Source organism: Drosophila montana, unplaced genomic scaffold, assembly GCF_035044405.1.
Source record: "Drosophila montana isolate Dmon_TW-CO22-7 unplaced genomic scaffold, ASM3504440v1 contig_2481_1, whole genome shotgun sequence".
In the NCBI taxonomy this organism is placed as follows: domain Eukaryota; kingdom Metazoa; phylum Arthropoda; class Insecta; order Diptera; family Drosophilidae; genus Drosophila; species Drosophila montana.
In genome coordinates, this window is record NW_026997351.1 from 1,861,764 (window position 1) to 1,878,861 (window position 17,098).

Here is a 17,098-nt window from a genome sequence, read left to right on the forward strand (position 1 = left end):
CTCTGCCAACTGATGGGTCACACTGACAAAGCAATTAGCTACGGCCTGTCAATGGACAAAAGCTGCACACTTTGGTGCATAAGTGTTGAACAGTTTGTTCAGAAAGTTGACAAACTACGTTAATGTTTAAGCAATTCGAGTGGTTTTCAGTGAATGTGCGCCCAACTGCATTACCCAGCTGTCATGGCCGGTTCTCCAGGCTCCTGATGGGGCCCTCTGTAACAAAATCAGGCGAGCTGCTGCCGGCGACGGAGACGGCGACGGCAACGGTGACGGTGACTATTTCAAAGTGCTTTGACTTTGGCTGCTGCTGGTTGTTGCTGCTGCTGCTGCTTTCTGGCTGTTGGCAGTCGTAAAAAATGTAGTTTATATTCAAAATAAATGAGGTTGACTTTATTTACGCGCTTATGCTTTTTATGCGCCTTGCAACAAATACTCGTAACGGCGACAACAAAAATCATCAACGTGGCTGTCGCTGCCGTCGCCGCTGCTGCTGCTTCTGCTTCTGTTGTTGACTGCAACCGGGCGGACGGTAGAAATCAGCAAATGCCTGCGGCACGGGCAGAGGGGGCGGGGGTAAGCGCTTTAGTATTGAGCAGGATTTGGGAGGTGCTGTTGGGCGAGTGTGTTTTTCTCCTTTTTTTGATAAACGTAGCGTAAGTAAGTGATTTACCATTGTTGTTGTTGTTATTGTCGCTGCTGCCGCTGCTGTTGCTGCTGTTGCTGCTGTGCACGCAAATCAGAACGCTGATAATTATTTTTGTGTGCTTTCAATGCAGAGATACGGTACCTGCAATAGTTCCACAGTCACCACAGCGACCGCAGTCATCCCCAAAAGAATAGTCAAATAACATTTGTATAGCCAAAATGCTGCTGTTGTTGTTGCTGCTGCTGTTGTTGTTGTTTTTGCTGGGAAAACAGACGCAACCAAAACTTTCGCTGTTTGGTTTTTGAATATTTTTCGAAAATTAATAGCGGGATAAAATGTGTAACGGTTTGTCATTGTCCGGATTGTGGCAGGCGTGGCAATTGTTACTGTTGTTGTTGGGTGATGATTGGGTGGCGGTGTGGGGGGGGTCCGCTTTATTGTTGTTGCTGGAACTCTGTCAGTGGCCGGACGCATTTGTTTGTGATTAAACCGAGCATCAGGAGCCTGTTTAGTTTCTGCGGTGCGGGCGTGCCAGGCGGTTTTTGTCACCAAAACGTATCAATGTCGCGTTGTTGCCCAATGAATTGTTGTAGCTTTAGCAGTAACAGTTATTCTGCTGATGCTGCTGCTGCAGCTGCCGTTGCCGCCGTCGCCGCTGTTGGCTGCGGTTCGAGGCGACTGAAAGGATTGCTCTGCGCTTGTTCCTGCGTAATACAATTAGCAATGGTTGCTATGGGCAGCGAGTGGAGTAGGAGGAGCAGGCGGTGCCAGGGCCATGGCATGAGCTGGGCATGCTGGGTTGTGGCTTTAGCTTTATTGAATTGTGACTGGGCGCCTGCCTGTGATGGTGATGGATGGTTAAGTGGATAAGTGGACAAGCGGGCAGCCAGGGCGTGTAGATTGTCCGGGAAGAATCCAATCAATCATTCGGCAGGGTTGGGCCAACAAGCATATACACTCCGCGTCTGTCTGTCTGTGTGGTCTGCAAAATGCTAATCACGGTTAAAATTGGATTAGTGACGGAGAATCAGCATTTTATGAAGCGTTCTTATCTTATCAATTGATAAGCGGCGCGCACAACCAATTGACATACATCAGTCAGCCGCAGTGAGATTAATCATTTTAATCAAGTCACGCTTCAATCATTGCATCAATCAACGGCATGCCAATGGCTGGAAGTACACAACAGATAAATTAAACGAGCATACGTCAAGAACGAGTAACTGTTTATTTAATGAATGTGATAAGATATTAAATGGCCACTTTAAAGCCAAAGTCAAATGTTTAAAACTCCTTTGCGCAAAACAAAGATCAATAACATAGATGAATACAATGTGTGAATTCAGGTATTCTTTTTGAATGCTTAAGCACCTGGCATAAACATTTAAATATAAATTAAAATTATAAATTAAAAAGTTGTAAAACGATTCGACTGTTCAATTTAAGATACTTGCACTGAACAAGTATTAAATGAATTATGAATATATATATATATATATATATATATAAATCTGTTTGGAATACTGTCAATTAGTTGCCTGAATTCTTCAATTTATCGAAATCATCAGTTTCCTGGGGCGAGGGGCGCACAATTGTAGTGTTGGCATTTCCATAACCGAACCGATTCTTCTTCATCTGCAAAAGACAAAAAAAAAAAGACATAATTACAAACGAATATTGAAGGTAGCATATTTAATGTATCGAAACACACCAACTTGGACTTTGGCGGTTCCCAATCTGGCCCGTTATCGTTATCATCAGTGTCAGTGTTAAAATCAGAAGTGTAATGATTGACTAAAGGACGCTTAGGTGCCATACGGCGTCTCTTGGTCACAGAAGTATTTGCAGTCATTGCAGATATTTCAGCTGCTATTTTTGCAATACTCTCTCCAGAAGTGTCAGCATCATAAGCCGGAGCTGCTGGTCGCAATGGTGCTGCAGTTTTGTGTACGCTTACCGATATGGTTGCTTCATTTGTCTTCTTCTGTCCAACGTGATGGTTGCTCATGGCACCGACAGTGCCCACTGGCTGCCCGAAGACGTTGCTAATTTGATTTATTTTGTATGTGAGCTCTGCTATGGTGGCCTGCACGAAAAAGAGCTTTAAATGTGACTGCGCTTTGTAGTTGGCAATTTAGTGGCACAACTCACATTCTTCTGACGCTCCAGCTCGGCAAATTGCTGTTGGTCATCAATATGGGCTGCACATTTCTGATTTAGCTCCTCCTCGAGTGAATTCATCTTCGTCTGTAAATAGTTGAGAATTTATTCCTTTTATTTTTTATTCTATGCTGATTCTCACTTACCTCATACAGTTGCTTGAGAGCCTCCAGCTGTTGGGTCAGCCCGGCATTTTCAGCCGACAATGCCTTGGTTATTTTCAAGTGCTCTTCCTGTAGCTCTTCCATGTTCTTCTTTAGCTTGAGTTCGTGACTTTCAACCTTGCCAAGCTCAGATTTAGCTAAGGCAGCTGCTTCCTCCTTTGAAGCCTCTAGCTGTTCTTTGGCTTCCTCAAGCAACTCGATTTCGTCTTGATAACGCTGTTCATCAGACTTTAACTTCTGAATCTGGCTGTTGAGATCTTCTATCTTCAGCTTTTGCTGCTCTATTTCTGCGTTCAGGCGTGTCTCTACCTCGGATACCTCAAGCGTTAATTGTTGATTGAGTTGTTGTAGCTTCAAGCCACGTTTCTCAACATCCTTCAGCGTAGTCAATGTCGCCTGCAGCTCAGCCTCGCGCTTCACGCTATTCTCAATCTGCTTAGAAAGTTCAGCTGCCTGCTGTTGCAGCTCGACAGTTAGCTTGGCTTGCACAGCCTAAAAAACGCATGAATTTGTTATTATTGTGTTGACTGTTGATTATTATGCACATAAGTACGCACCTCGTTCTGCTCAACAGATTTCAGCTTGTACTGCTCAAAGGCGGCCTCCACTTCACTAATCTGCAACTGCAACTGAGCATTTTTAATTTGCAATTCGGCCATCTCGTCAGCCTTCTGCTGTGCCATAGTCTCCAGTCTGGCCACCATCTGCTGTTTCTCCAGCTGCAGTGCCTTAAGCTAAGTACATAGGATTGGATATTTGATTGTTTGTTGGTCAACTGGGCGCCTGCTCACCTCCTCCAAGAGCTTATCGTTTTGCTTTAGCTCGGCCTTCTGCTTGGCCAAGGTGGCCTTAAGATGAGCAAACTCCTTGTCGTAGGCAGTCTCCAATGAGACATACTTTTCTTCGACAGCAGTGCACTTCTCCTTAAGGTTACTATTTTCCTGGCCCAGCGCGTCCGACATTTTATTCAGCTCCTCCACTTTCAGCTCAATGTTGTGCAACCTGATTAATAAAAATAAAACAGATGTGTCCAAATACCTAAACTACAAGATATTGTTGTTAAAGTTTTACTGTTTTCTTAGTAAAGCATTCTCCTGGTTCCTCTCCGCTATGGCCATGTTGGTTTTAAGCATCTTCTCGCTGATCTCATTGGACTTCTTCTTGACTGACTCAATGGATGCCTTGTGATATTTAATATAGCACTTTAGCACATTCTCTGTACTAATCGGATCAAAAACCGCCTTCTTCTGAGACCCGTTGCCGTTTGAATGTCCCTCGCCGTTAGCTTTTTTCTTGCCCTGCTGCTGCTGTTGGCCACCATTGCCATAGGGATGGGGCTTCAAGAACAGATTCGAATCGTCCTCTTTGAGGTCTTGACGTACTGCTTTGGGCATGTTCATAGAACGTGTATAATAGTTCTCAGTATTTATCTACGCTGCAGACTGATTTAAGTACAACAATTTTATTAGTTTTGTGCGAGCACAAATGGCGTAATAAGAACGCGTCGGTCTGCAAAATTCAACGGTAAACGTAGCAACGTTGCCAACACACAGCAGAGAGCAAATAATATTAGCTAGTATTTTTTGTGTGTGTAGCTTTGCATTTAATGAGTTCTCTGTTTTGCACAATAGAGGGCGAAACACAACTCAAAAGCCTAGTAAATAAAAATGTTTTTGCCTATTGCCAATTTAAGAGAAATTGCCGGTATCGATAAATACGCGTGGCAAATGAGGTCAGCAATGCAATAATCTGGCAACGCTGGCCGCCAAGAAGCGTTCTAATTATAATTAATTGTTAATTTACAACTGAAATGTCTAAATCAAAATTTCCCTTCAATATAGAGCATAAAATGCAGCAACCTCAAGCGAGTACTTGACGCAATATTATTGAAATCAATCAATTTAATGCAAAATAATGCAATTGCAAATCTATGAAGAATCAATCAAAATTGTATTTCAATTAATAACTATGCGAACTTATTAAATTGATTGCATTTTACATGCAATATGTGCATTATAAGCTTGTTTTGGTCGTTATTAATACGATTATGCACTCAATTGGGCTGTCAATCGATCAATTAATCTCAAGGCCATTCAGTGACTGACAAAGCAATTAAAATTAATCAACAATCAATCAAAATGTCACCGAACAAACCCGAGGTGCAGCTATTTATGTGTATGTGCCGACGCTAACAATCCTTGTCAGGCAATCAATTAGTTCCTGCACGGGCCCCACTCCCAGCCTCAAATCATCAACATCAACAATCAACAGCATCATTAAATGTATGTACATATATGTACATATGTACATACATATTTTCAATTTGGCGACCTCGATGTCTGGGCTGATTTGCGGCACACACTTTTTGGCCAATGCCATTGCCAATATGTGATCGTATAATCAGAGAAAACAAAAAAAAAACACACACACACACACCCAATCAGCGCCATTAGCCATATAACCTATAAGCTCATACAGCCCATAACCCGTAACCCCTAAGCTGTAACCCAGTTTCAATTGAACGCGTTTTCACATGCCACTGCACCAGCTCCCCCTCCCCCTCCCCCACATACACCCCATCATCAGCAATTGGCATGCAATGTGTGACCGAGACCGAGTCTAGGCAAAATGCTTGCCGAAACGTGGCGTTGTTTTTTTTTCTTTTTTTGGGTGGGATTGTGAATTTGTTGGGTAATTTGGTGTGGCGAAGCGACAAGTGAGGGGATGTACTCGTTCTACTTTATGGCTATTTGGCTTATTATTTTTTGTGGCCGGCCGAGCAAGGCAATAACCCAACTAAATTGAAATCAAACCCAGACGTATGCCCATACCCATTACCTACCACACAGCACACACACACACACATACCCATACGCACGTGTCACGAGTGGAACATTGAGTCTGGGCTTTACGAGGCCACTTTAATTGCTGAGGTCAGAGTACAGCAATCAAAATGCGCAGCCAAAAGCGCTATCAAATCGCGCGGAAAACGCGCGTTTCAAGCGTCACTCGCCAAAAACGCCATCAACTCAAACGCTGAGTGTGCGAGGCGCGTCTGCGTGTGTGAGTTTGATGGGGCGCCCCCTGTGGAGTAAGCTGAGTGTTAAGTGTGCCGCCATTGCGTTAACAAATGTTCGCTACTCTCGCTTTAACCCGCCCGCTCACGCTATTTATTCTCTTTGTGTGCGTGTGCGCTTTTGTGTGCGTGTGTGTATGAGCTGCACTTTGTAAAAGTGTTTTGCCCATTTACGACCCAGCGAACTCGTCGAGCGCCGGCGTTGATTTTTATGCCATGTTTGATGTTGACTGTCAAGCAAGCGCCTGCCAGCCGCCAGACGCCACCTAGCGGCAGCAGCAGTCCCTTTCTTGCCGTCCCTCACCAACTCTCGTTTGCCTTTGTCAATCAGCGCTGTCTGTGCATGTGTATATATGTATGTGTGTGTAAGTGCGTGTGGGGGCTGGGCGTGGCCATGGCATGAGCGCACTTTCCACAAGCCTTGTTTGCCGTTTGTTGTTGCCACTACTGCTTCTAACTGCAACAGTGTTGCCAGAAATGTGCACGCAGCAGCAGTGTGCAGTCAGCGCCACCTACACACACACACACACCCCTCCCCGCCCAGCAACAAGATATATGTTGACAGCTTGTGAAAATATGAGCAGCATTTTGCTGCTGCCAGCCAAATGTGTTGAAAAATTGAAAAATATTTCGCCGTCGATGCACTAAAATATGGTCCAGAGTTCGCAGTACGGACGCACAAGACAAGGCAAACGCCAAATCGCTGGCAAAATGCAAAACAACAACAACAGCAACAACAATAATAATAATAACAAAAGCAAACTAATAAAAACCAACACAGCCAAAAGGCAAGAAGCAGAACGTGTTGTGTTTTCTATGCCAAAAATGTATTTGGCGGCGCGCCAGACTATAACAAAAACGCCAACAACAACCACGCCTACATCCTAAGCCTGCGCCATAGTCCTGATCGAGTCCTGTGAATGTCTTCTGGCTGCGTCTACTCTTTTGTTATTTACATCTTTTTTTTTGTTTTTTTTTTTATTTTAAATATTCCTTTCTTTTTATACCCTTGCAGAGGATATTATAATTTTGTCGTGAAATGTGTAACGCCTAGAAAGAGACATCTCCGACCCCATAAAGTATATATATTCTTGATCAGTATCAACAGCCGAGTCGATATAGCCATGTCCGTCTGTCTGTCTAGTCTCTCAGTTTTAAAGCTATATTTATGAAACTTTGCAGAAGTCCCCTTTTCTGTTGCACGCTGTACATATGTCAAAACCAGCTGGATCGGACCACTATATCATATAGCTGCCATAGGAACGATCGGTGGAAAAGAAGGTTCTTGTATGAAAAATATTTTTGTTTAGTAAGATATCTTGATCAAACTCGGCATTTATTAGTTTTACTATGCTCCTCATATATATGCAAAATCCTATTAGGATCAGACCCCTATATCATATAGCTGCCATAGGAACGATCGGTAAAAATTTAAGTTGTTGTATGGACTTTTTTTTTGTTTTTCAAGATATCTTGACCAAACTCGGTATTTATTAGTTTTACTATGCTCCCTCCACTTATGCAAAATCCTTTTTACATCGGACTACTATATCATATAGCTGCCATAGGAACAATCGGTCGAAAATTAAGTTGTTGTATAGAATTTTTTTTTGTTTTCAAGATATCTTAACCATACTCGGCATTAACTATTTTCCCTGTGCTTCTTAGATACGGGCAAAGTACTATGAGCATTATGAAAAGGTTGGGTCTGCAAGGGTATTAAATCTTCGGTGTGCCGAAGATAGCACTTCTTTCTCGTTTTTTCTTTCTTTTTTTTTTTGGTTAGCGGGCGAGCTTTTATTTTGATTAACTGACAAGCGGCAGGCAATTGGCACAATTGCAGGCGACTCCTTGGTCCTTAGTCCTTGTTGCAGGCATTGTTGATTTAGGATAACGCCAGCCAGCTGCCAAAAGGTTAACGTTAACGAATTTATATTAAGGCCGCCGCCAACAAAATGCCTCCAAATAAAAAGACAAAATACGCGCCTAAAAGAAATCCGAGGGCTGTGGCGAAAAGGATAGCGTGGGGGGGTGGGGGGGGGGAGGGGGTAGGAGAAATTGGTGCTGTAAAGAAAAAGATGAGCACCAAAATTTGCTTGCTCGCCATTTACCGGTGCGGCAACAAAGAGATAACAGAAATCTGCACATCGACCCATAACTCTAAAGCCACATTGAAATGTATATAGCGAGTACACGCGCACACACACACACACACACACACACACACACACACACGCACGCACGCATACAAACGCGCACACACCCAACTGTACGTACTTTATGTGTAGCACAAAAGGCAACAACTTGTTAACTTCGCTTTTTATTTTAGGGCGAATCTAAGTAAGGGCTGCCCCTGGCCTGCAAAATTTGCGTTTGCTTTCATTTGGGTTTCATACCCTGTACGCAAAGTGTGAAAGAGTATATTCGCTTGCTGCAATAACATGCCGATTTGCAGCTATAGCAACGCAATTAGTGCTCAGCATATATATCGAGTGCCTTTCGCAAAAAACTTTTGAACAGAGTATTGGGCAGTCGGTTGCAGCCGACTTTAGCCGTGGGGCTATAAAATTGGCGTCGCCGCCGCGTGATTAGGTGCCGCGACGCGTTTCATTTGGCTCGTCCCACCCACACACACACACACACACACACACATAGGCATGTTAAAGAATACCCGAGTACTTACATATTGTATAAATAACGTAAATTGTTGAGGCTCTGCGCCAAATTGAGAGGCATTCTTAAAAGCCAATCTCAGGAGACGGCCATTTTGTGGATGTGAAACGATACCCGTCGGAATTGCTCATTGAATGCCGCTGCCTCCGGCTCTGCAGGCCCCTGCCCATCACCATCCCCCCCTCCCCCTCCACCCGCTCGCTTCACTACAATTTTTTTCCGCTCATTTGGCCCTAATTCTTGGAAATAGTTCCCAGCGCTGTATATTAAAAATTAGTCTGCTTTTTGTTGAAACAAATTTTACTAATTTGTGAAATGGAAGCTTCTAAGGGGCCTTCTATTCCATTAAATTCATCCCAAGTAGTTCAATTACTCTAAGACACTACCAGCTATGAATGTTCTTTGGCAACGTTTTTTATTACCCAAAACAATTATACTTGTAAACAAACAAAAACATTGCCTGGAAAAGAATGGGACGTTGCCAACTTTGAGCAGGTATCACAAGCCAAATGCAACGCTATGAGAGCTAATGCATATCTCGCTCAATAACGGGACGATGACAACATAACGATAATTCTCCTGAATATTATGTACTTCTCGGCGATCTGACAATTAATTTACAACAACTAAGGCTACCCTAGCTTTTGCCTAAAAGCCGTTTGGCAGTTTGCATAGACAGTATGCAAATGTATTTCATCACAATTATGCATAAAACATGAGCGTTCGCTAGGTAAGGTGAGGAGGGGCCGACCCCCCTAAATGACTCAAATATTAGTGGAAAAAAAGTCTGACAAATGATTGATTTTATTGTACATATTGCCTTGGGGCAGAGCTAAAGCTTGTCGCAGTAAAAAACTAAGTTCAAATACATGTACATACACGCACATATGTATATGTGTGTGTGTGTGTATATTGGCAAGCTTCTACTACTCAAAATTCTGCATACGCTTTTCATTAAACGTGTATGTATGTATGTGTGTACATGCATATGTATGTACATCTTTCTCGCAGATGTATTAAATATCATTCCAGGATATCTTAGAAATTCATATGCTTGTTTCTGGTTCTTCACAAATTGGGCAAACAGCCTCAAAATGTTTTTATATAAACTTCGCTTTCCACAAGCCACATACGTGAATATTGCCCCTACTTATCTTATTGAGGAACTTTTATTTTCTTTGAAATTGGATAATAAACCGAAAAATGAACGCTTTGCTTTGATGTTCGAATGTCAGTATATTAAAGATGCTTGTGTGCATATATACATACATACATAAATATATACATATATATATATATATATATATATGTACATATGTATATATACAGCGTAATTTATTATTTTTCCAATCAGGTTGCCTGGCGCCACCTGTTGTCGAGCTGATTATTATGATATTATTATGATTATTATGCTCGGGCAGGATTTGCTTATTTAAGTAAATCTAAGAATATCATCCGCTCGGATTGCCAATATATTCATCCAACGTCTGGCAGCCGTCGTGATTGGCCTGCCTGGGGCTTCATTTGTCCTGGCAGTACTTAAAGCCCTAAGTTTTGTATTTAAACATTTAAGTGTTAATAGCAAACTTGAAGCTCAACTTGGGCTTAAGAGTTTCCTTCCAGGAAGCAGCTGCAGCAGCAGCAGCAGCAGCAGCTGGAGGAGTACTCCGTTAATGGTTTGCAGTTTGTTTTTATTGATAGATTCGCATCTGGGTGGGCTGGGCTGGTCTGGGCTGGTCTGGGCTGGGTTGACTGGGCTGCTATGGCGACAACTAAAATTCAAATATTAAGCTAAATATAAGCTGAATTTCGCTTGAGAGCTTCGAGATTGAGATGGAGACTGATACGGCATCTTAGCTGGCGCCTGCGAACAACAACAACAACAACAACAAAAACAAGCAAGTCAGAATGCTCGAGACGGGTATGCTTGGCTAGGAGATACCTTAAGCACAGCATATATGAATAAATTTCGTTGTGCAGCTACGTTTAAAATCCTTAAGGCCTGAATTCGGTACCAATATGTGTGCATACGCCAACGGACTGGGCGCTAACTTCTTTAAGTTTTTAAAAAGAATAGGGATGGGTATTAGGAAAGTGATATATTATTTGTGTATACTATAGAAGAATCTACATACCAAGTTAGCTATGTCTAGCTCTTATAGTCTTCGAGTTATAGCCAAGAAATCATGTCTGAAAATCGATTCTTATCGATATTTTGAAAATGGGAAAAGTTATCGATAAACATTTTAGCTATCGATATTGAGACGTTGATTCAGACTGATGACATGACTAACTCGACTCAGCTCGTCAACCTGATCATGAATATACATATATTTTTGAGATGCATTTGCAACTAAACATGACACCCGATTTAGTTACATTCAATAGGTTCAGGGTATAATGAGAAACCCGAAACTAACTAATTGCCACATTTTTGTCTCAAGTTCTTTGGAAACATTTTTGCTCCGCTGTCCGTCCATGGCGACGCCTGCTTGAGCAAATGCTGCTGCATCTGGCTGCTGCTGCCTCCTCTTGTGGGTCGCTGCGCCTGCTGCTTCTCTTTGGGTGTCATGTGCACAAATTGCTGCTTATTAATGTCAGAAATTTCTAATTGCCACGCTGCATACAAATTGTTTTGCCGCCCGACTCCAGTACCCCCCCTCTGCTGGCCACAATCCACCCGTTTCGGCCTCCCATGACGCTTCTATCTGAAGCTCTCTGCACTTGCCTGTGAAATATTTGCACTAATTTGAACAATAAATTTTGATTATTTGTGCGGTGTTGTGCGCTATGCGTGTGTGTGGGTGTGTGTGTGTGTGTATGGGTGTGTGTGTGTGTATGGGTGTGTATGGGTGTGTGTGAATGTGGGTGCATGTGTCTGCCTTGCCTGGCTGGCCATAACGAGGCAACCAAAACCAAAACTCAACTTAGCGTTTAGCATGACAGACTCTGATTGAGACTGACTCTGAAACGGAACCCGAAGTCCCAATTGAAATTCAAGCCGTGCCAAAATGTTCACTCCCTCCCTCCCGCCATTCAACTCAAACCGAACCCGAGCAAGTCAACCCAAAAATACTTATAATCAAAGCAAAAATTTGCATAGTTTTGCACACTTTTGTTAGCCGAAATGTGAATTATGCGCGCAGTGCTCAGATATTATACGCCCACCGCACGCCTATGTTGAAAATAAAAAATGTACCAGGTTTAAAGGCATGACCAGAAGCTGTCAATGAAAGCTGATTTATTACAGTTCGGTCCAGCAAGGAAGACAATTAAAAGGCCAATTTTATGGGGCCAATTCTCCCGTGTATATTTGGACAGGCAGGCGCAGGTACAGTAAATACAAATACACGCGTGTGCGCCTGTGTGTGTGTGTGTGTGTGCGTCTCTGTATGTGTGTGTGTATACGTGTACGTTCATATAAAATATGTGAAAAAGCATAAAGCCCGTGTTACAGTCACAGCAGCGAAAATAGCAAAAATAAAATGAAATAAATAAAAAATTATATTAAGAGGGAATTGCAGGCAGGCAACGAACCAAACAACGAGCCGGCAGCCAGCCAGCAGCCAGCAGCCAGTTGAACGTAACCAGAACCCAATTTTGTGGCCGTTGCCAATGCGAAGTTGGCGCCGGCGAGCATCATCGAGTCACAGTGGAGCCCCAAATACAACAGCAGCAGCCAGCAGCCATCTGCCAGCATCAGCAGCAGCAGCAGCAGCAGTACAGTAGACAAAAGTGTGGGCCACTTTTGCATAATATTACAAATATCCCATGGATACATAGTGGCTGCTCAATAGGCAATACACAAAGCTCAACAAATAAAGAAGAAATAATAAAATACATTCAATTGTCATCATATCAGATGCTGGGCATTATTTGCCATTGATGGAAGATTATGACAAATATATTTGGATTTGGTTTTTGTGTATTCTGCATGGGCACACACACACACACACACATGCATAAGACGATCAGCTGTTTTCCATTAACATGTTCAGAGACAACATTTTAGTTAACAGTGAACAGCAATATTGATTAACAGCAGTGTTGAAAGCACACACGGGCAAGCTCATTAAAAACTAATGTAATTTTCACTGTTATCTGCTTTTACTGTTAGCTCTTAACTGTTAGCTCTTAACTGTTACTGTGTTTTAAGTGTTAGCTCTTTAAGTAGCTTTAAGTAGCAGTAGGCATTAGAAAGCTGTTTCAAGTTAACAGTGTGACCACACATGTTTTTGGTATTTTATTTGATCAAGTCAAAGGCTAATTAAAAGACAATTGTTTTCAAGCACAAATCTATTGAAAATTGAACCAACTAACATGCCACTCAATACCCATTGTGCATTGTGCTGCCAAAATATATATTCCAGCTGCATTCTACCTGCTGATATTTTGTGCATTGGCTTTGCCTGTCGCTTCTCGTCGACATCATCCACAGTCACATTCACATTCACATTCAAGTCCTGCGCCCACACCAACTACAGTTCGTTTCGTTTTTGTCGTTGTTGTGCATGTTATTGCAATTGTTGTTGTTGGCAGCTCTGGCTTTCGTGTTGTTGTTATTTTTATTGTTGCTTTCTTTCATATATTTAACAATCTTTGTGTGTGTGCGGACATTTGTTTTTTCTTTTTTTTTGGTTTTTGGTTTGCCATTTGGCGTCGTCCTTTCACCCTTGCCAAGTGTATTAAGCTTCTGTCTCGAGCTGTGTAATATACGTTATATAGCTAAGGTTGCAATTATAGGTGTCCATAATTAACTTTATTCCAATTCCGTTTTGCACATATTTAAGAGAAGCAATCTAATTATTTGTGTATATATTTTTTTGTAATTTGTACAAAATTGAATTGTTAAAATTTTGCAGGCCAATTTCAATTTAAATGTAGAACATTTTTTAATAACTATATTGGTTTAATTTATAATGGTTCTAAAATTTTAACCTGATAACAATATATGTATGTTCATAAAAGTTCATATTGAAAAGTTGAAAGTATACAAGTTTATTTGCTTAGATTTTAACTTAAGTTGTTGTAAAATTAAGGTATAATATCGCTTCACACAATCAAAGTCGATTCATTAACTCATAAATTGTTTTATTTATCACAATACAATAAATAGTTTTCAATCTTTTGAAAATAGTTTTCAATCCAACTGAAAGTTAGACGGAATTTAATATATCTGCATTTTACAACACTTTTTGTTGAAAAAAAATTTAGATCTTATGCCTGTTAGGGTATCCAGTGTGCGACTATTTGCATTTGGCTGTTGCTTCTCGTTATTTGCTAGCTTCTGTTTTTACTGTTTGCTGTCAGTAGGTAAAAATTCCAATAAATAATTGAAACCCGTTGGTTGTTGTTGGTTTTTCCCTTTTGACCGTTTTGCACGTTTTGGCTGCCATGATTATTATTTTACTTTATTTTATTTCACTTCAATTCTTTTTTCCCAGCGACGCTTTTGGCATTTGAATTGCATTGGGCCAAGCGGCGTGCCCCTTTAACGCACCCCCCCTTCCACTCAACTCGCTGGTTGTTCATTTTTGGCATTATCTGAATGCAACCGCAGAAAATTATGGAAATAACAGTGTGCTAGCCAGCACATTTTTTTGGCGAATCCCCTCATTTTTGCACTTTTCATTTAGTTTATTAATAATGCCAGCATTTTTGCAAATGCCCACAGCTGACAGACCTTCAACGCCTCAGCTTTGGCCGGGCACATGCAAACATATGCCCATACATAGTTGCCAACTGCTACGGGCTGAATGCGTTCGTTGTTTGTTAATTACGCAAAAAACTGGCCAAACAATGGCCAACAGCAACAATAACAAACAGCCTTGTCGAGGTCAGGTTGACCGGAGAGAAATGTGCTGCATTTTGTTGCCTACTTTGTGGCGCTGCAAACACCTGCGGCTGAGTCAGCACGCAAATGTGATATATCTGAATGTCAGAGCAGCGGATGACAACCCACAATTCAACATTCAACACCCGACAACACTGAACGAACTGTAAACTACAAACTGTAAACTGCAAACTGTAAACTGCGAACTGTAAACAACAAACTGCGATCAACATACTGAATGCTCTTCGTAGCATTCATTCTACTTTCTATACCCTGTAGTTAGAAATGGCAAAAAACGGGTGCAACAACTCATCTGAAGTATTAGACAAGACGCTAATCTAAGTCTGCACGAATTTGTGAGCAATTATAACGTATAGCCTAATGCTTTTAATGGAAATAAACTACCTTTAACATTGAGGGAGGCCATCTAAAAGCTCAGATCTCTCTGAAAAAAGTCTTCATACTTCAGAACCTATTTACTGGCCAATATTTTGCAGAACAAACGGCTTTTAAGAAAAGAATTATCGATAGTTAAGTGGGCGGCTGCTATCAACTATCGAACGCTTACAGGTTGTCAACTATCGAAAGTATTGGTGGAACGAATATCTCTATATCCGTGACAATGTGGGCTTTTGGCCTACAGGGTATATGTCAGTCGATCACTCTGCATTGTGGCAACAACTAACAAGCTGATGCCATAAGGACAATAAGTATTTTTGATAGTCATGACCCCAAAGACTGCGTAAAGTTAAAAATGAAGAGCCATAAAATGGGGCGACCGCGTTTTTAGTGCATAACTTGCAACGGCAATGATAAGTCGAAATGAAGCGGACGAAGGCAATGGCAATGGCAAAGGCAAAGGCGAAAACCAGAGCTGAAGGATAAGTAGAAGGAGAAGGAAAAGCAGAAGGCGAAAGGAGAAGCTGAATCCGAAAGCAGCAGCCGTTGATTTATGATAGCATCCGTGAAAGTTTTCGACCAAAACTTGGAGTTTAGCGCCCGGCAAGTGATAAACTGCAATGTCTTCCACTCTGTTTTGCAAAATCAAGCTGAAATGCGAGCGGGTTCGTCTTGCGTACTGCAACCGGGTCAAACGGCAGCCCGGGGTCGAGCGACGAGCTCGGATGCCAGGCTAAGCAGACCAAATGTATTCGCAAGTTATCCGATTTCATCCTTAACATTCCGTTGCACTCACAGCAAAAGTGGGGCGAAAAAAAAGAAGGAAAACAATTAGAGAACTTTCTGAAAAACACAACAGAATCAAAATAACCCTTTTGAAAGTTAGCTTCAAAGAGTTTTGGGAATGTGGAATATAGCTTAAAAGGTAGTACCTAGAGAAAGTGAGTGCGATAAGCAAGGGGAATAACTCAAAGACTTACAAAAGCCCCAAAAGTACTACAATGTATCTGGCTAAAAATATCTGTATGATATAGCTATTTACTGTACAGTTAGATAGCAAAGCAAAAAGAGAGAAAATAAGCCGCAGAGATATACTTATATTTGTAAAATAGGATAACGAATAGATGGAGTTCCCATTAGGTAGGTGCTCCAAGGAATGTATACGATATAGGTAATCAATTGAGATGAGATCTATTTATATCTACAATTTCTAGATGTTCCAAGGAAACACCGAAAAAATCTATAGCCTCAAGGCTATACATAATTATAACATCCTAATCACATCCCAGTTTTGCTGAATCATCTGATTACAACTTTTAAATTTTCCAAGATATCTTAAAAACGCAGCAATTACGTGTCTTAAAATTCTCCAAATATGGTTGCAAAACCCTAAGTCAAATGTCGATAAGGGTATTTAATATTCGGCGAGGATAGCAGTATTTTCTTGTTTTTCTTTCCCTCTTTTATAATATGGTAGCAACTGATTATAGGGAACTAGAGCAGGAAAATTGACTACTTATCATTTTTGTCGTTTTCCTCGTTGCTTATAATTCTCAGGTGGTTCTAGCCTCGGACTTGGAACAAGCGCTTGCAAATACAGACAACCTGTTCGCTGCCTGTTGTTTATACCTTTTGTTGTTGTTGGTCGTTACGACCAGCATTGACCTCGAGCCGGGCAGCTTAAAATTCAGATGACTTGAAATGCTGATTTCAATATAACAATCCGATTTAAAGCGAACCTAATGAACTTCTGCAAGGAAGCAAAGTATAAAGGATACTTAAAGTATTCCAGCTGTGAATCGAACAAAAATAAGCTACTTAAACAGCGAACGTATCGAGCTCCTTGCTGCTTTAAGCTACAGATTCGGAGCAAGCAACTGTCGCCGTCTCGACAGTCTATGAATTTCATTAATTTAGTCATTCCGGGCTGGAGGCTGGGTGCTGGGAGCCTGAAGCTGGGAGCGCTCTCAAAATCAAATGAGGCACGGCCGCAAAGTTAACGATGTCTCTGCCTAAAAGTGTTGCGTGGCAGCGAGTGCTCCGCCAGCTCTTCGGGGACCTTTTTTTTCCACATTTCCATAGTGCTGCCCAAGGGCGTTGTGAACACACACACACACACACAGACACACACGCATAGGAGTGTG

The 17,098-nt window shown here is 41.7% G+C and overlaps 1 protein-coding gene and 1 long non-coding RNA gene across 3 annotated transcripts in view; one reads left to right on the forward strand and one right to left on the reverse strand.

The window, feature by feature from the left end:
- The window catches only part of LOC135428549 (uncharacterized), an 86,732-nt gene that overhangs the window by 65,921 nt on the left and 3,713 nt on the right, over positions 1 to 17,098 (forward strand). The gene's annotated exons all lie outside the window — the stretch shown is intronic.
- Positions 2,067 to 4,520, reverse strand: c(3)G (crossover suppressor on 3 of Gowen). 2 transcript variants are annotated; one of them, XM_064682378.1, is made up of 7 exons: positions 4,045 to 4,520; positions 3,765 to 3,975; positions 3,531 to 3,707; positions 2,956 to 3,465; positions 2,801 to 2,896; positions 2,361 to 2,735; positions 2,067 to 2,284 (listed from the first exon to the last, which is right to left on the reverse strand). In XM_064682378.1, the coding sequence occupies exons 1-7, from the start codon at positions 4,371 to 4,373 to the stop codon at positions 2,180 to 2,182; spliced, it is 1,803 nt and encodes a 600-aa protein (XP_064538448.1). In that variant the 5' UTR covers positions 4,374 to 4,520; the 3' UTR covers positions 2,067 to 2,179. The 2 variants fall into 2 exon arrangements, with proteins under 2 accessions (XP_064538448.1, XP_064538449.1); XM_064682379.1 differs by having other exon boundaries at positions 2,070 to 2,284; positions 2,607 to 2,735; positions 4,045 to 4,518.